The following is a 17,652-nucleotide window of genomic DNA, read 5'->3' as shown; positions in this document are numbered from 1 at the left end:
GGGAGAGAAGTGGGTGGATCCGAGGCATATTTTGAAGGCAAGTCTGTAGGGTTTGCTGCTGGAAAGAATGGGGAGTGAGACAGGAGCCTGAGGGATGAGTCTCAGATTGGGGGCTGGGTCAGCCCACTTAATGGTTGTCTAATACCCACTTACTCAGAAGGGCGGACTGCGGGAGGCACAGGAGATGGTTTGTTTGATTGGTTTCCTTTTGTTTTTCGTGGGGAGAATGAAGAGCTTAGTTTTAGACGTGAGGTTTGAAGTGCACATTAGACATCCAGATGCAGATGTTCAGCAGGTAGCTGGGTACAGAAGTCTGGCATTTGGGGATAGAGCAGGGTTACATGCCAGTTGTAACTTTAGGTCAACATTTGGCAGCAACAGGTGGATGACACTCAAAGCCAAGAGGTCGGATGGAGGGGAGGCCCCCAGACAGACTGGCTACCCCTCCATCTTTAGTTCAGAAGCACAAGTAGAGTCAGCCAGAAAACAAGGAAGGAAGAGTCAGCAAGGGACAGGCAGCAGGGCTGTGTGATCTCCGGGCAGCCGGTGGATGGTGTGTCTCAAAGAAGGGCTGGTCAGCAGTGTCTCCTGTAGTGGACATGCAGATAACAAGAGGACCTTTGGATTTGGTAATATGTTAGGGAAAAAAGCCAATTAGTGGAGGGTCAAAGATCAGGTGGGGGAGGAAGTGGAGATGGCAAGAGGAGACAGCTTCTGGTAGAGTATCCCCTCTATAAAGGAGAGATGGTGGGGTTAGGAGCAAGGGAATGTAATCACAATATGGAGGAGAACTCAGCATGTCTTATGCTAAATGAGATGATCCAGAAAGACACAGTAGCTCCAGGGAATAATTATAGGAGCAGGTTCCTTCCAGAGGTGGGATTCAGTCCACAGAGGAGGGAGGACAGGCCTTAGAGAGGCACCCAGACAGCTCACCCCTGTAACACGTGGGACCCATGGAGATGTTTTCTTCTGATTGCCTGAATTTCTGTTAATGAAACAAGGAGGGCAAGTGGAAAAAATGCAGTTTCTCCTACTCTACTCTACTCTCACAACACACTTCTGTCAGCAAGTGTCTGGGTATCTCTCCCCAGCAGCAAGTAAGCAGTTGCTTCTGCAGCAGATACCACTGAGCGTCTGCTAATTTAATTCAGTTCTGACACTGTTTACCTAGAAATAGCATCAGTCCCATAGTTTGAGGACTCAGTCCTCAAGACTGCCCCTCCAGCCCCACTTCAGATGCCAGTTGCACGTCCCAGGTTGTTTTTACCTGTGCTTCTGGCTATAAACTAGGGTTCACATGTTGCCCTCCTCAGGTTCAATTAATTTGCTAGAGCAGCACACAATTCAGGGAAACACATTTACTGTGTTTTGTAAGGGAAAATAAAAAATCTCAGGATCTCCTGCTAAACTACTTATGCAAAAGGGTGGCTTAGGCCCAGAGGCTGAGTCTTGCATCCCCCTTTTCCTAATGAACAGCTGTTACCAGTATTATGCATCAGCCAGGTCCCCACGGAAAGGTAAAAGGCCACAGCGTCTGAAAGGATGCCCCCACAGATCATTCTTAAGTAAATTCTTTCCTGGCTTCCCAGAAACAAGGACAGACCAGTTGTAACTTTAGGTCAGTAATTGAGGTCTGCCTCCTAATTCTCCACACTGATAATGTGGATTACAAGCTTATCTTCTCCAGTGCAGAACAAGTCCGCACTCATTTCCTCCACCTACCCAGAGATGACTGCATAATTGTCTCTCCTTTTTTTTCCTCTTCAGACATTCACTTTATCTGATGTAAAATGTAGACGTACTGGGCACTAACCAAAGTCTCACAGGCATGGAAGCTTTTCCCCTTGACCGCCAACCTACCTTCCCCTACTTTAAGGAAATGTGTAAATACTAAACCTGAAAACCTCTTTGGAAAAACAGATGGCTCTGTGGCTTATGTTTTTTCCCTGGAAAAGCCCTTCTGTGATTGAATGTCTATCTCAGTCACTCATTTTGGATGTCACTATAAAAGGATATTTTTAAGGATACAGATGTAGAGGTGTGGGTAGGGTGAGGTACAGGGGAAGGGGCACGGAACTTCCATGCCTTCTCCAGGAACCTCCCCGTGTTCAGATATCTGGAAGCCCATCTGAACCCTGTCTTTTTGGGTTTTTATGGAAGCTTCATTGCATAGGCATGACTGGTTAAACCCTTGGCCATGGGTGATCAACTTGACCTCAGCCCCTCTCCCCTTCTTGGAGGGTGGAGGGTGGGGTTGAAAGTCCCAACCCTCTAATCCTGCCTTGGTCTTTCTGGTGACCAACCCCATCCTGAAGCTGCCTAGGGGCTGCCAGCCACCAGTCACCTCATTTGCATACAAAAAGACACATTTGAGGCTAAGCCAAGAAATGGGAAGATGACCAAATGTATTTTATACAATGTCATAGAAGGTCATTCGTCAACTGAGGCTACAGAAAAGGGAGGAGATATTAGAAGATGGAGAAGAAAGATATTAATAGACCCTTCAGAGAGAGGAAGGGAGCTCGCTTAGAAAATGGAGTAAGTTGCCAGGAGGCACCGAGAGTCCACTTGAGGCCAGAGATCAGAAATGTAAAATGGCACTAGCTGCCCTGGGGCAGGTGTGAAGTAGGTGAGAGTTAGATTTAAGCAGACCTGAGATGTGGGGAAGGGAAAGTAGTAATAGTATTTGTGGGTTTTGTTTTTTTTTTTTGAGCCAGAGTTTCGCTCGTTTCCCAGGCTGGAGTGCAATGGCGCGACCTCGGCTCACTGCAACCTCCGCCTCCCGGTTTCAAGTGATTCTCCTGCCTGAGCCTCCCAAGTAGCTAGGATTAAAGGATGCACCACCATGCCAGCTAACTTTTTTGTATTTTTAGTAGAGACAGGGTTTCGCCATGTTGGTCAGGCTAGTCTCGAACTCCTGACCTCAGGTGATCCACCTGCCTCAGCCTCTCAAAGTGTCGGGATTACAGGTGTGAGCCACTGCGCCCAGCTTGTTTTTTCTCATAAAAAGTGTAGAAATCCTAAACACTGAGGAAAGTTCGTAACATTTTTTCTATATACACCAATACTTAATGAAAATATCTACATTAAAAAAAATAAAAATCTGAACCATATTATACATGTGCTTTATGACTGTGTTGTCTGCCCTGCTATCAGAGTTGTTTAAATTTCCCCTTGGTCCTTTTGGCAGCGACATCTGACTCTTGAGTTATAGCCACTGAGATCTCTCTAAGTGCTCTTGACTCTTAACGTGTGTCATTATGTTTTGTCGCCCCTAAGTCAAGGGTACAAGTAATTATACATGGAGTGGTGTGAAGTACTCACAGCAAAGACTGCAGATGGGCTCTGGGAGGCCCGGCTGGGTTGGGGACAGTGAGTGCAGAGGTGGGGATGGGACCGAGCCCGTGGCAGAAGAGGGCGGCTGTGGTTTTGGAGGGATGAGTTTTCAGGGAGGTGGACACTGTGAGCAACATGATAGGCAACCAGTGGGTGGCGGGGAGACGGGGGTGTCTTACTGCTTGCCATTGCTTAGCAGGAGGGACAGTCTAGTGGAGATCAAATACCATCAGACTTCACAGCACAGTTTTATTATTTTCTTCAACAGCATGTGGCCCAGGAGTGGGCTAGAGTCTGCATAGGAGAAATCTTAAGTTCTGGTTAAGTATACCTTATCCTAAATGCTTGGGATCAGAATTGGGCATTCAGAATTTTTTGAGGTTTTGGAATATCTACATATACATAAATGAGATATCTTGGGAATGGGACTCAAGTCTAAATGCTAAATTTATGTTTCATATATGCCTTATTTATTTATGTTTCATATATACATAGCCCAAAGGTAATTTCATATAATATTTTTAATAATATGTGTGACCCATCATGTGAGGTTGGATGTGGAATGTTTCACTTGTAGTCAAGTTTTGGATTCGGAGCATTTTGGGTTTTGGAGTTTTGAATTAGGGATTCTTAGTCTGTATTTCTGTACTGTGGTCCCATAAGAAAAAAAAAAAAAACCTAGCCCTCCCCTCTTTATTTTATAAAGGATTCATGTGTAAAAAGTGGACTACAGGTACTGCTGGTTACAATCAAGGCAGATATACTGATTCTGGGACTGGGGCAAAAAATATGCAAGAAAAGCCCAGAGCATCTTGTGGTGCCAGAAAGTAAGGATGTGCTCAAAGAAACAAACAAACACAGACTCGCAATGATGATGATATGTCACAGAGACACAGTAGCCAGCTGAAAATGCTTCCATACCCAAAGCTGGAACAATTTAAGAAAAAGCAATATTGGATTGTAGCCCAGAGTATAAAATAGCCGTAAGATCACAGTGATATAAATGATGGAATAAGTTAATTAGTAGGGGAAGAGAAATCTCCTGTGCAAAACGTTTCCAGGTAATTCACGTAGATGCTTTGCCCTCAAGGAGATGGAAGAGTTAACTCCCCACCCTTAAGCATGGGCTGTTCCTGGAGACTTCCTTCCAAAGAGCACGGCATGGAAGGGGGCAAGTGTAACTTCAGTGGAGAATCCTGACAAACACCGCCTCAGCCAGGTGATCAAGGTCAACATCAGCAGTCTGCAGTCCTAAGCCATGTTGACCTTTGATGTGGTAAGATGAGAATAGCATGTTGCCTCTGTGGTCTTCCTCCCAAAAGCTAATACCAGAGCACTGATCAGATATTTTGCAGAATGTCCCCCACTTGGGATTTGTCTGATGTTTTTCTCATGACATCAGACAAATCCTAATGGGTGGGGGGACATTCTTTAAATACCTGACCAATGCTCTTCAAAAAAAGGGAAGTCTGAGAGCTGCCACAGTCAAGAGGCGCCTAAGCAGACGTGACAACTAAATATAGTGTGGGATCCTGGCTGGGATCTTGGGACAAGAAAAGGACATTAAGGGAAAACTAAGGACATCTGAATAAACCATGAACTTTAGTTAATGTATGGGTAGTGGTTCATTAATTGTCACATGTTTATCATACTAATTTAATATGTTAATAATAAAGGAACCTATTTTAGTCTAAAAAATATTTTTGGGCCAGGCATGGTGGCTCACGCCTGTAATCCCAGCACTTTGGGAGGCTGAGGCGGGCGCATTATGAAGTCAGGAGTTGGAGACCAGCCTGGACAACATGGTGAAACCCCCATCTCTACTAAAAATAGAAAAAAAAAAAAAATAGCTGGGCGTGGAGACTCTTACCTGTGATTGCAGCTACTCGGGAGGCTGAGGCAGAATTGCTTGAACCCAGGAGGCGGAGATTGCAGTGAGCTGAGATCGTGCCACTGCACTCCAGCCTGAGCGACAGAGCAAGACTCTGTCTTGGGCGGGGGGAATATATATATATATGTATGCATACAAAAGAATATATAAGTACATATACATATATAAATATATTTTTTGAAATATCAAGCACAGATGCTAGAAACCTTTATTTCCTCATTCTGTTTTCTTAAATGATAGGGATGGTTTAACAGAATTATACATTTGGAATAAATATTAGCATTTGTTGTTCCGAACTCATTTGTAGAGGTGTCTATAGTAATTAAACCCAAAGTAACCCATGTCCCCTCTCCTACACAGGGTCCCTGCTGGCAGGTAGGTACAGGTTCTTGTGCCTAGAGTGGGGTGCAGAGGGGCCTTCTATAATCTGCTCTCCCACTTCAATAGGAAAATCTAAAGCATAGATATCATGCTTAGGAATGTGGGCATAAACCATATAAATCTGCAGAACTAAAATGATTTTAGTAGACTAATCATATTTTAACATTATGAGACCTGGATAGTGTGGAATCTGTTTTTAAAAATCACTGTGCTTCTTTTTTCAACCTTGCATGTTTCAAAATCAAGCAGGGAATCGTGAGTAATAAGGTGGCAAGTAAAAAGGTCGGGTATTGATTAATGTAGCTGAATTCATCTGTAAGAACAGAGGAAACTCATGACATTTATATTTTGATTTTTTTTTTTTTTTTTTTGAGATGAGTCTTACTCTGTCACCCAGGTTGGAGTGCAGTGGCATGATCTTTGCTCACTGCAACCTCCGCCTCTTGAGCTCAAGTGATTCTCCTGCCTCAGCCTCCTGAGTAGCAGAAATTACAGGCATGTACCAGCATGCCCGGCTAAATTTTTGTATTTTTAGTAGACATGAGGTTTCAAATGTTGGCCAGGCTGGTCTCGAACTCCTGACCTCAGGTGATCCACCCACCTCGGCCTCCCAAAGTGCCAGGATTACAGGCGTGAGCCACCACGCCCAGCCGAGGTTTTTTTGAAGTAGATGTTTAAGTTACAAAAATTGCAAGTACCTTTATAGCTGTGAAAAAAAAAATAGGAAGGCCTAATAAACCACTAAAAATGGTGACTGTTATCTGTCTACTTTGGGAGCAGGGAGTATGCACTACCTGAAAAGACCTCACTTGTGTTTCGTAAGAAGCCAAGTTTCACCAAAGACATCCATGTCCATTTTCATAGTGGGTATTTTCCCATTGCTGGTATTTCCTCTTCACCCCTTCACCATGCTGTCTTCTGGCTTGGCAGAAGGCAGTGTTGATTCCAGTGCAGTTATATGGAATTTCATTTGTTTACAGTTAACATCATGTAAGAAAATTGGCTTATTAAATTTATGTTGATTTTCCAAAATGCTGGCACCAGGGAATCACTTGACAGTCACAGCCTTTCTCCCAGTGTGATTAGTGTCTAAGACACCAATGAGAAAGCCAAGGAAGGTTATAAAATTGTGTACTTTTGTAGCTGGAGTGGTAAATTATGTGTAAAATAGCATTTCCCAGATTCTAGTTGAAGCGACAGTGCCACCTGTTTTTTTTTTTTCCTGTAAAATTTCCCAGACACTAATGAGCTATGTTGACTTACAGTCTAGTCTGCAGAACGCTAGTGTGTCTTGGCATTTCAGAGAGTAAATGAGTTGCTCAATGATGAACTCCTGAAAACTGTTTGATAAACTCACATTTTAAGACATTTTTCTTCTATAATTTTGAGGGGTAACCTGATCCTGGCGGTAAAGATAAATTAATGGTAGATACTCACTGAAAAAAAAAAAAATTGGAGGGTGTAGCAGAAAGCTGTAGATGATCGTTATGATCAGTATAAAATTTTTATTTTCATTGAGAATTGCTATGTGCTAATTCTATTGAGGATGCAGTACAAATACTGTTCAGTTAAGAAATTGATGTATACGTTACACCCAATAGGATGACTGCTGTCAAAAAGCAGACAATAACAGGCATTGACAAGGATGTAGAGAACTTGGCACCCTTGTGTACTGTTGGTGGAATTGTAGATGCAGCCTCTGTGGAAGACATTAGGGCAATCCCTCAAAAAATTAAAACTAGAATTACCATATGACCCAGCAATTTCACTTCTAGGTATATACCCAATGGACTGGAAAGCAGGGACCTGAAGAGATATTTGCACACTCACGTTCATAGCATTATTGACAATAGCCCAAAGGTGGAAGCAACACAAATGTCCATTGATGGATGAACGGACCAACAAAATGTGGTATATGCATACATTGGAATGTTACTCAGCCTTAAGGGAATTCTGACACATGCTACCAAATGATGAACCTGGAAGGCATCATGCTAAGTGTAGTTAGCCAGTCACAAATAGACGGACAAGTGATTCCACTTAAATGAGGTACCTGGAGTTGTCAAATTCACAGGGACAGAAAGTAAAATAGTGGTTGCCAGGGACCGGGGGAAGGGAGAATTTGGGAGTTAGTGTTCAGTAGGTACCTATTCCAGTTTTTCAAGATGAAAATAGTTCTGCAGATAGATGATGTTGATGTTTGCACAACAGGTTGAATGTACTTAAGGCCACTGAACTGTACACTTAAAAATGGTTAATCTGCAGAGGTTGGGTGAAAAAAAATTAAAAAGAATATGGTTAAAATGTAAACTTTATTAAATGTATTTTATCACAACTTTGTAGAAAAGAAATGATGTCGGATATTGAACTTTTGCTGAATAATACGGTACTATTATTACTGTTTAAGCAGTGGTGAATGCCGCTGTAGGATCCTGGCCTGTGTCCCGGCAGGCAGCTGGAAATGCAGGTGTGCAGCGGAACCAGCCTCCCTAGAAGTAAAGACCTGGAACAAGAGCCAGCCAGCCAATGGGAAGTGGATGAGCTTACAGGGGGCTCCCAGGATGGGAGAAGTGCCTGGTGGGACACGCAGGGTACATCAGGGAAGGAGCAAGTGGCAAAGAGGGAGGAGAATTCACTGGATAATCACCCATCCCAAGTACTTAAGCATATTTTTTTCATTGACTGGTTCTCTAAAATGAACAACAAATAGTTTAAATTTACATTTTATAATAGCTGACTACACCTCTTTGTAAAATGTATTCTGTTAGATGCTATGGATGCATCAAAGCTTTTCTAGGCTAGCTAGATACAAGCTGACAGCATTAGCATTAGCCACACTGGGAGCATTAAAAAAAGAGAGCTGTGACCCAAGACTCATTGGAGTCTCTTCGTAAAACCTCACAGAACTATGTCATCCCAATTTTACTACCTTTGAGTGTTGGCACATCTTTCTGTTTTTCTCTTTTTCAATGAGATAATCTGTTGCACATACGTTTTTGAGTCCCCATGAACCTTACGTTCAAGCCATCGAGCCTAGTGATGACTCGGCATTACATGGACATTAGCAGAGCAATAATGGCTAACACTTGTCCAGCACAGACTGAGTGTTAGGTACTTCCTGTAGACTGGCTCATTTAATCCTCACCGAAGCTCTGACCCATCTGCAAACACAGAAATGGGGGGCAAAGTGGTCAAGCACCTTCCCCCAAAGTCACCCAGATGATTGATATGAAGCTGGCTTTTCAAACCCTGGCTTTCTGCAGCTGAAGAGGATCTTTCACAAAAGTGGTCCTATCAGTGTCCACAGAGGAAGCCTCTGTAATTTCAACAGTTGGAAGAGAGTTTTCAGGCAGCAGATTTTGACCATTACCCAATAAAAACAGAAGACAAATCATGAAAGGACTCTCTCCAAAATAACATACTGAGCAAAGGTCTTACTGACCGGAAGCTGCTGCCCTGTAAGAGTCAGCCATGCTCAGTGGGAGCAGCCACAGAGAAGATGCTCCTTTGCTCTGGAGAATAGCAGTGCACAAGGCCTGCCTCCAACACGCTGCAGGAGAGAGGGGGCGAGAGGAACCGAGTTCGTGGACATGTGCTTTAGATTCAGTAAACTTCTTTCAGCTAGGCCTGCCTTCCTCTACCCCTCCCCAGTAAAATATTGAAACAAACCCCTTCCCAAATGATGTCTACTAAAAGCCTATATTTGAATGAGTTTCCATAAATTGATCAGTTACATTTTAAGGCATGAGATATCACAAAGAAAAAAGTCTTAAGGAGCCACAGCGAAGTAGATTGTGTTATTTGAATAATTCAGACTGCATGTTGAAAATCAAGGTAGGGATGACAGTATTTTTCATATAGACTCAATTTTTTTCTACTAACTGAACTCTAAACCAATTATTTGCACATAGACAAATATATTTTAGTATGTACACATGTGCACATACATATTTTTGAAATTTCAAGTTAATATCCTGGAAGTAACATGTTAGACTTGTTTTTGTCTCTCTGTGCATATATTTTGAATTAAGTTTAAGAACTCAAGACCAGGTGTGGTGGCTCACACCTGTAATCCAGCACTTTGGGAGGCCAAGACAGGAGGATCCCTTGAGGCCAGAAGCTTGAGACCAGCCTAGGCAACATAGATATTTTTTGTAGATAACCCCACATCTACAAAAAGTAAAAAAGTAGCAGGGCACGGTGGTGCACACCTGTAGTCCCAGCTACTCAGGAGGCTGAGGCAGATGGATCGCCTGAGTCCAGGAGTTGGAGGCTACAGTGAGCTGTGATTGCGCCACTGCACTCCAGCCTGGGTGACACAGCGAGATGCCATCAGAAAGAAGTAAAGAAGGAGGGAGGGAAGACTCTGGTCTTCTCTGTGGTGGGATAAATTGGTTAGTGGAAAGGCAAATGAGGCAGGTGGATATTAACCTGGAATCATCAGTCTGCCTTCTCCTTCAGCTTCCCATTAAACCAGGTGGCTGAAGCCTAAATAGCCATTGTCAACACACAGTGGGGCCTCCTAGACAATAAGTAAGCGACCAGGTCTTCTCTGGTGCTAAATGCTCTAATGCTCTTCAGGAAGTCAGACAAGAGGGCTAGGAAAGTGACACTTTGATGGGTATCTCTGAAGCAGTACTGCTTGTTCACGGGCTTGAATCACAGGAGAGCAGACGCTGGGCCTGTCTTGCTCTGCAAGGAACCTGGTGCCTAGAAAACTCAGTAAATCCTAGTTAAATGAAGCAGAGATGGGTAGAACATGGCCCCACCTCACACGTATGACATAAATATTCAGAGAGTATTCATTATGACTGTAGTTGCCATTCTTAAGTCTCTTAATGCTGGCACATTGGGCCTCAGGACTTTGTTTACAAGCTCCTCAATGAGGTATTACCCTGGACTATTGAAGAGGCAGCTAGGCTAAGGTGGTAGTAAGGCCCATACCTATATAATGCTAAACCTTGCCCTCTAAAGCACTTTGTATTCATGTTTCTCCTGATCATCAGAAGTATCTTCTGAGGCAAATGGTGGTGTCCCATTTTACAGAAGAAACTGAAATCCAAGGGGAACATACAGATGCTTCAGCTAAGCTTGAATCTCAGATTCTTAACTCCTTCCTTCTGTAATATTTGGTTCAGCTTGATCCCCGTGACCTCCTTGGAAATATCTGTGACCATTTTTTAATGTTATAGGGACACTGGCTACTATCAGGAGTGTGTAACCCAGCAAGATAGAGTTAATAGGATTGTCTTTAGAAAGGGGTTAGTGAAAACTGTTGAGCCAAGAAAGTTTTTATACCTATCCTATTTGTTTTTAAACCCATTCCCATCCAAGACTTGAAAAAGCAGCTTAGCTCATGAGGTTCTGAGAGCTGTTTTTCCAGCATAACTTGGGGGTCTTGCTAAACTGTGTTTTAGAGTGGTCACATGACATACAAGATGTAATCTGGCTATATAATATCAAATTTGTAGCCCTTCTCTCTTTGGGCTAGACCTGAGTAATAAACTTAACTGGCTGTAGTAATGAAGCCAAAAATTAGGTTTCCTTGAACTGCTAAGCTAGAGAGAAAAACATGCATTGTTCTTTGGATCAGACTTCTATGATGGTCTTGCCTAGACTAAAGACTAAATCAGAATACCATCTCTGACTTAAAATTTCAGTAGTCAATTAGCTGGAATGCATTTTTTTTTTTCAGACTTTCTTCTGTTGAGGCTTTTTCATATTGGAAATTTGTCAGTTTGTATGTCTAATTTTATTGTAGAGTAATGGTTCATCTGCAGTCTCTTTCCGTTCGAATCCATCCTGCACCATAGCAAATTACTCTTTTTTTTTATGAGACGGAGTCTCGCTCTGTTGCCCAGGCTGGAGTGCAGTGGCGCGATCTCGGCTCACTGCAAGCTCCGCCTCCCGGGTTCACGCCATTCTCCTGCCTCAGCCTCTCCGAGTAGCTGGGACTACAGGCGCCTGCCACCTCGCCTGGCTAATTTTTTTTTTTTTTTTGTATTTTTAGTAGAGACGGGGTTTCACCGTGGTCTCGATCTCCTGACCTCGTGATCCGCCCGCCTCGGCCTCCCAAAGTGCTGGGATTACAAGCATGAGCCACCGCGCCTGGCCAGCAAATTACTCTTAATTGAAAATACCACATGGCTGTTTTAAGAAACAGCGTCCGAGGAATGCAACCTCAACTCTCGGCCAACAGGACCCTCCAGATGGGCTTCCAGCCAGCCTTTCCAACCTGTGTTGGCAAAGAGAGAAAAGACCGAAGCCTGTGAGGATACAGGGTGGTGGGGCACTCTTCCTTCCCGCTTGTTTTGGGGTCTCTGAGGGCAGCAGCCCCGCCCGGCTGTGTAAATGAGGGAGCCATTGTTTTATTAGTGCATGACCATAACTCAGCTTCAGAACGAGAAACTGTAGGTGTGCCTCCTTCATTGAGGAGACCGGGCTCCAGCACAGAGCTGAGCTTTCTTTTCTTTTTTTTTTTTTTTCCAGACGGCGTCTCGCTCTGTCGCCTAGGCTGGAGTGCAGTGGCGCGATCTCGGCTCACTGCAACCTCTGCCTCCCAGGTTCAAGCGATTCTCCTGCCTCAGCCTCCGGAGTAGCTGGGACTACAGGAGCGTGCCACCACCCCCGGCTACTTTTTTTGTAATATAGACAGGTTTCACCGTGTTAGCCAGGATGGTTTCCATCTCCTGACCTGATGAAGCTCTTGCCTGGGGCTCCCAAAGTGCTGGGATTATAGGCGTGAGCCACCGCACCCGGCCAGAGCTGGGATTTCTAAGGGTCTTGGGAAGTGTGGCTTCCAGTGCTCCAGGAGGTTCAGAAGCGGAAGCATTCAGGGATTGGTTAACCTTTAGCTACTGAGGCGTGATTACTCCAATGGAGCTGTCATTGATTGGCTGTCTTTCTGAAGCAGTCTCACTGCAGTGAGGCAGTTGTTGATTGGCTGGCCGTCTGGTGTGACTTAGTTGTTGATTGGTGGATTTCACTGGAGTGAAGTGGTCGTTTATTGGCTGGCCCTCTGATATGAGGTGGTGGTTAATTGGTGGGCGTCAGTGCAGTAAGTCAGCCGGACGTCGATTGACTGGTCTTCAGAAGCAGGTTCGGTTTTGTTTTATTTTGGTTTGGTTTGGTTTGGTTTAAATTGATGGGGGCTGTCATTGAGCCATTAAAATAGGGTTAAACCCATTGCTATGGCTAACCAATAGGCAGTCATTTCCTAGTTGTATGGGAACTTTTAATTTTCACGTGTCCTAGAATCTTAGAATTCTGAGTTGGAATAAGCCTATCAAAATGCAGACCACGCGTCGGACGGTTGGGCGGGTCGGGGAGGGGGCGGTCCACAGGCCTGGGCTCAAATCCTGATTGTCATTAAACAAGGCACTCAATCTCTGTGACACGGTCTCCTAGAGGATGACACCTCCCTGAAAGGTGGGTGTTTTCTCAAGATTAAACGCCCTGGCATGTGGCAGGTGCGCATCACTGCTTAACATTTACTTCCCATTGCATTTCGCAGAGCTCAGGGTTGTGGCCCAGGGGAAGTTCTGTGGGATGTTGTTTTGTGGCTCGGTTCTCTCACTTGGCCTTTCCCATCTAAGGCTCGGAAGAATTACATGGCAAGATGTAAAACTCCTTGGATGCTCAGGCCTCTTTCATAAAGATACTGATATAATTGGCTTTCAGTAGGGCTCAGGCAGTGGAATTTTTAAAGCTTCTGTGTGATGTTCGGTGTGCATGAAAATAGATCCTGCCCAGCCAGCTCTTTACTTAACTGCCCTTCATGCAGTAGGAAATATTAATGAACAGCTTTGATTGGCGAGATCTTGACTGGTCTTAAGCGATGGGCTGCTCTTGTTAAAACCTTGTGGAAATTGTGTAATTAAGAAAGAAATGTGGTATTCAGATGGAGTATTCTCTGAATATTCCATTCCTGTTACTGCTATTGCTCTTCTTGTTACTTAAAAAAAGAAAATCTGCCTTTATGACTTTCAAAAGTCTAATCTGACATAAAGCTCAGGTTAGTGAGTTCTACATGGTATGCACTTGAGATTTTCTGGAAGTGGATAACAAAATTGTCTCCAGTTCTGATAGGAGCTTTATGTAAACTTTATCCTCTTGAATATTGTATATATTAAGCAGAGGCTTTCCTCCTTCCCAAAAGGTTTGTTATCTTTAAATTTGGAAGTTAATTCATGAAAGAAACATGTATTATTTATTAAAAAAAATTTTTAGCATCTAGTAGAAAATATGTTATTTAAAAATGGTATTTATGCTTCCATGGAGTCAATGTGCATAGGTCCCCTGTAATCCTAAAATCATCCCTATACAATAATGAGAACTTCTCTCTGTCAGGGAGGAAGGGGATTTTAGTCCTGAGTCTTTTCATCATTCATTTCTCCCTAGTTTGGAAAAATGTCTAGTTAGTTTAAGGACTGAATATTGAATTTTTCTGCTTGAAGAATATTGGTTCATCTTCTACCTAAGAAGTACAGAGTTGCTGAAATAGTTTATTTTATTTATTCAGCCACACTTTTGCTATTTATTACTTCCAAAATTGACTTTACTAGATATATAATACATCTATTTATTGTTGTTTTGATAAACTTTTCATTTTGGAAAAATGTTATGTTCACTTTTGATGTTGCACATTTTATAGATTTTAACAAATGTATAATGACAGGTGTCCACCATTATAGTATTGAACAGAGTAGTTTCACAGCCTTAAAAATCGTGTGCTTCACTCTTGCATCCCTCCCTTCCCTCTTGCCCAAGGCAAGCACTCATTTTCTTACTGTCTCCATAGATTTGTCTTTTCCAGAATGTCATACCGTTTTAAAGAAAAAAGTTATTCATGACATTCGTTGAAGAACAGTAAGGCAGACTTTATTCAGAGGGACTACTACAGTAAGGTTTTGCAGTCAAGAAAGAGATTGGGTTTGACTCCTAATATTAAGACAACAAGGAAGACTGGGCATTTATAGGCAAGGAGCAAAATAAGGGAGTTGGTGGATGGAAAATTACTAAGAGGAAACATCAGGGGTGGAGGGTGGGGATTCTGGCTAAACTGACCAAACAGGATTCTTCTGAAGGCAGGACAGGGTGATCAGCTGTCACCTGGGGGATGGTAGAGGATGAGGAACCTGATCAGATGTTGAGGGTGGAGGATTCCAGCTAGAAGCACCTTAGCAGGAGAGTCTTGCAAAAATTGGGCAATGCAAAGATGGACACGGAAGTGCAAAAGTTGAGGCCTTAATGGGAAGAAGATTCAAAGGAATTTGGCTGAAGTTTGGTTAAGGATAAACTGTCAGAATCACAGTGTGTAGCCTTTTCAGATTGGCTTCTTTCACCTAGCAATGTGCGTTTAAGGTTCCTCCATGTCTTTTCATAGCTTGATAGCTCATTTCTTTTTGGTACTGAATAATATTTCATTGACTGGATATACCACAGTTTATGTATCCATAAACTGTGTCCTACTAAAGGACATTTTGCTTGCTTCCAAATTTGAGCAATTATGAATAAAGCTGCTACTGACGTCCCTGCACAGGTTGTTGTGTGAATGAAAGTTTTGGGGAATAATTTTATATTTATAACAAGTTTCCAATATAGTATAGAACATTCTCGTATACCCTTTACCTGGTTTCTCGTTGTGTTAACATCTTATATGAATGCAGTAACATCTTACTGGTGTGTTGTTGAAACTAAGAGATTGACAATTATTTATTAATATTATTAGACTTTATTTTTATTTCACCAGTATTTCCACTAATTTTCTGTTTCATGATCCAATCCAGGATACCACCTCGCATTAGTACAATGTTAATTTTAATTTGTAGGAGTAGTTTGGTTATGATTTAATAAAATATGTTTATAAGACACAGCATATCCTGAGAAAATGAGTGTAAACCTAACAGTTATCAGGAGGCAGTATTACTTAATGAAATGGACTCATTTAATTATAATGTTACTTAGAATTTTTTTCAAGTTTGTTTTTGTTAGAGGGTCAGATTTCCCCATGTACAGCAAACAGTAACGTAAGATTTGTTTTATAAGGTTGCTGTTTCTAAACCAAATACTAAAGCTTGTTGAAAGAAGGTCATTTTAAAGTTGTGCATTTCAAGACCCAGGAGAAAACAGGTTGCAGAGTTGTAATAAAAGCTGTCAGTGCCTAATTTTTCAAGTTGGTGCAAAGGATGAAGTGTCTGGGTAGTTCTCTAATGAGCATCTCCAAATGTTTTGCTGGCAGAAGGACTCCATGAAAGATGACAGAAGAAGTTATTGTGATAGCCAAGTGGGACTACACTGCCCAGCAGGACCAGGAGCTGGACATCAAGAAGAACGAGCGGCTGTGGTTGCTGGACGACTCCAAGACGTGGTGGCGGGTGAGGAACGCAGCCAACAGGACGGGCTATGTGCCGTCCAACTACGTGGAGCGGAAGAACAGCCTGAAGAAGGGCTCCCTCGTGAAGAACCTGAAGGACACACTAGGTGAGTGTTTCACCCTCTGGAGAGAGGAAGCCTTGTGCATTTCAAGGGACACTGTTCATCTTTCTAGTTAGTTTGCTTTTTCAAAAAAAAAAAAAAAAAAAAAAAGTCTGTTTTAAATGTTAACTTCTTCCTAGTTGTCTTTTTTAAAAATCTAAGAATTAAGAGATGAAGATGGAGAAAGAGGATGTTTGTCATTCCCTGGAGATTCTGGAGTTTGGGGTCCTGTGTATGGAGACACTTCTATGTGCTTGGGACCCCTGCACAGGTATCTCCTTGTATCAAAACGTTAGAGAAGCCTGACTTGGAATTCTCACCTCTAAGTCTACCCAGCTCTGCCAGTGTCGTGACATGAAGTTCTTTCTCTCTTCTAAAATCCTGTCCATTTTGCCTACATGCCTAGAGCAGGGGACAGCCAAAGCACTTTCTCCCTCTCTGAAATGGATGCTACATCACACCACAGTCCTGGGTGCTGTTAGCTAAGAGGGCAGCTTTGTGACATCAGAGGCTGCTCCAGCCAAACTTCCAGGGTGGGGGCCTAGTTCAGCCATACTGTTGTCCCCATGTGCCTCTTTTTTTTTTTTTTTTTTTTTTTTTTTTTTTTTTTTTTGAGACAGAGTCTCGCACTCTTGCCCAGGCTGGAGTGCAGTGGCACGATCTTGGCTCACTGCAAGCTCCGCCTCCCGGGTTCACGCCATTCTCCTGCCTCAACCTCCCGAGTAGCTGGGATTACAGGCACCCGCCACCACGTCCAGCTAATTTTTTTGTATTTTCAGTAGAGATGGGGTTTCACTGTGTTAGCCAGGATGGTCTCAATCTCCTGACCTTGTGATCCACCCTCCTCGGCCTCCCAAAGTGCTGGGATTACAGGCGTGAGCCACCACGCCCAGCTCCCCATGTGCCTCTTGTTTTCCCAGGTGTTGTCAGGATATGGGCAGTGCCCTCCTGGAGTTACACAAAGTTAACAGTATCCAGTCTTGCCTTTACATGAACACGGGACTGACTTACAGTATTTACTGCCTCAGATTACCTGAGAAAATAATTGCGAGGACTTTTTTGAAGAATGACTCATCTGAGCTGACATTTAAAACATTGTTGTTACCTTCTTATGAGTATGATGTTGTCTGTATCCAAGACTGCAGGTTATCACTTAAGGGCTTGCTAGTGAAATGAGTTAATATTATCACCTGTGTCACATTTACTTGGGGTTTTAAAAAAATTTCTAACAAGAGGATTTGTTTTCTTTTGGGGAATAGAGAATGAGGAATACATAGGAAAACTGAAAGTAAAATTATACACCGAATGTGGTGGGTGTTGCAAAATGTTCATCTTTTCTTTTCTGCCATCTTGAAAAGTCTAAACTCCCTCTGCAAAATCATTGAAAGCCTTCATGTATTAGGTAGTATTTTTGTGTATGGATTAGGTTCTTACCATGATTTGGAGCGATAAGTGAGACATGGAACTTTGTATGAACCATACCAGCTCACCGGCCATCATAGATTTTCAGTCTGATGGAGAAATTTCATTTTTGATTAGCAATATGCTCCGTCTCCACTGAGCTG

At 42.9% G+C, this 17,652-nt stretch overlaps 1 protein-coding gene across 6 annotated transcripts in view; it reads left to right on the top strand.

The window, feature by feature from the left end:
• The window catches only part of NCK2 (NCK adaptor protein 2), a 151,107-nt gene that overhangs the window by 94,622 nt on the left and 38,833 nt on the right, over window positions 1-17,652 (top strand). For 5 of the 6 annotated variants that reach the window (XM_063616675.1, XM_055240668.2, XM_055240665.2 and 2 more), the window contains one exon: window positions 15,852-16,093. In XM_063616675.1, coding sequence (XP_063472745.1) covers window positions 15,868-16,093 — 226 coding nt within the window. In that variant the 5' untranslated portion in view covers window positions 15,852-15,867. The remainder of the gene's footprint in view (window positions 1-15,851; window positions 16,094-17,652) is intronic. The other variant, XM_055240667.2, reaches the window with a different exon arrangement.

The sequence above is a fragment of the Symphalangus syndactylus genome, chromosome 14 (assembly GCF_028878055.3).
Source record: "Symphalangus syndactylus isolate Jambi chromosome 14, NHGRI_mSymSyn1-v2.1_pri, whole genome shotgun sequence".
Classification (NCBI taxonomy): Eukaryota; Metazoa; Chordata; class Mammalia; order Primates; family Hylobatidae; genus Symphalangus; species Symphalangus syndactylus.
This window is presented reverse-complemented; position numbering and strand designations above follow the sequence as displayed.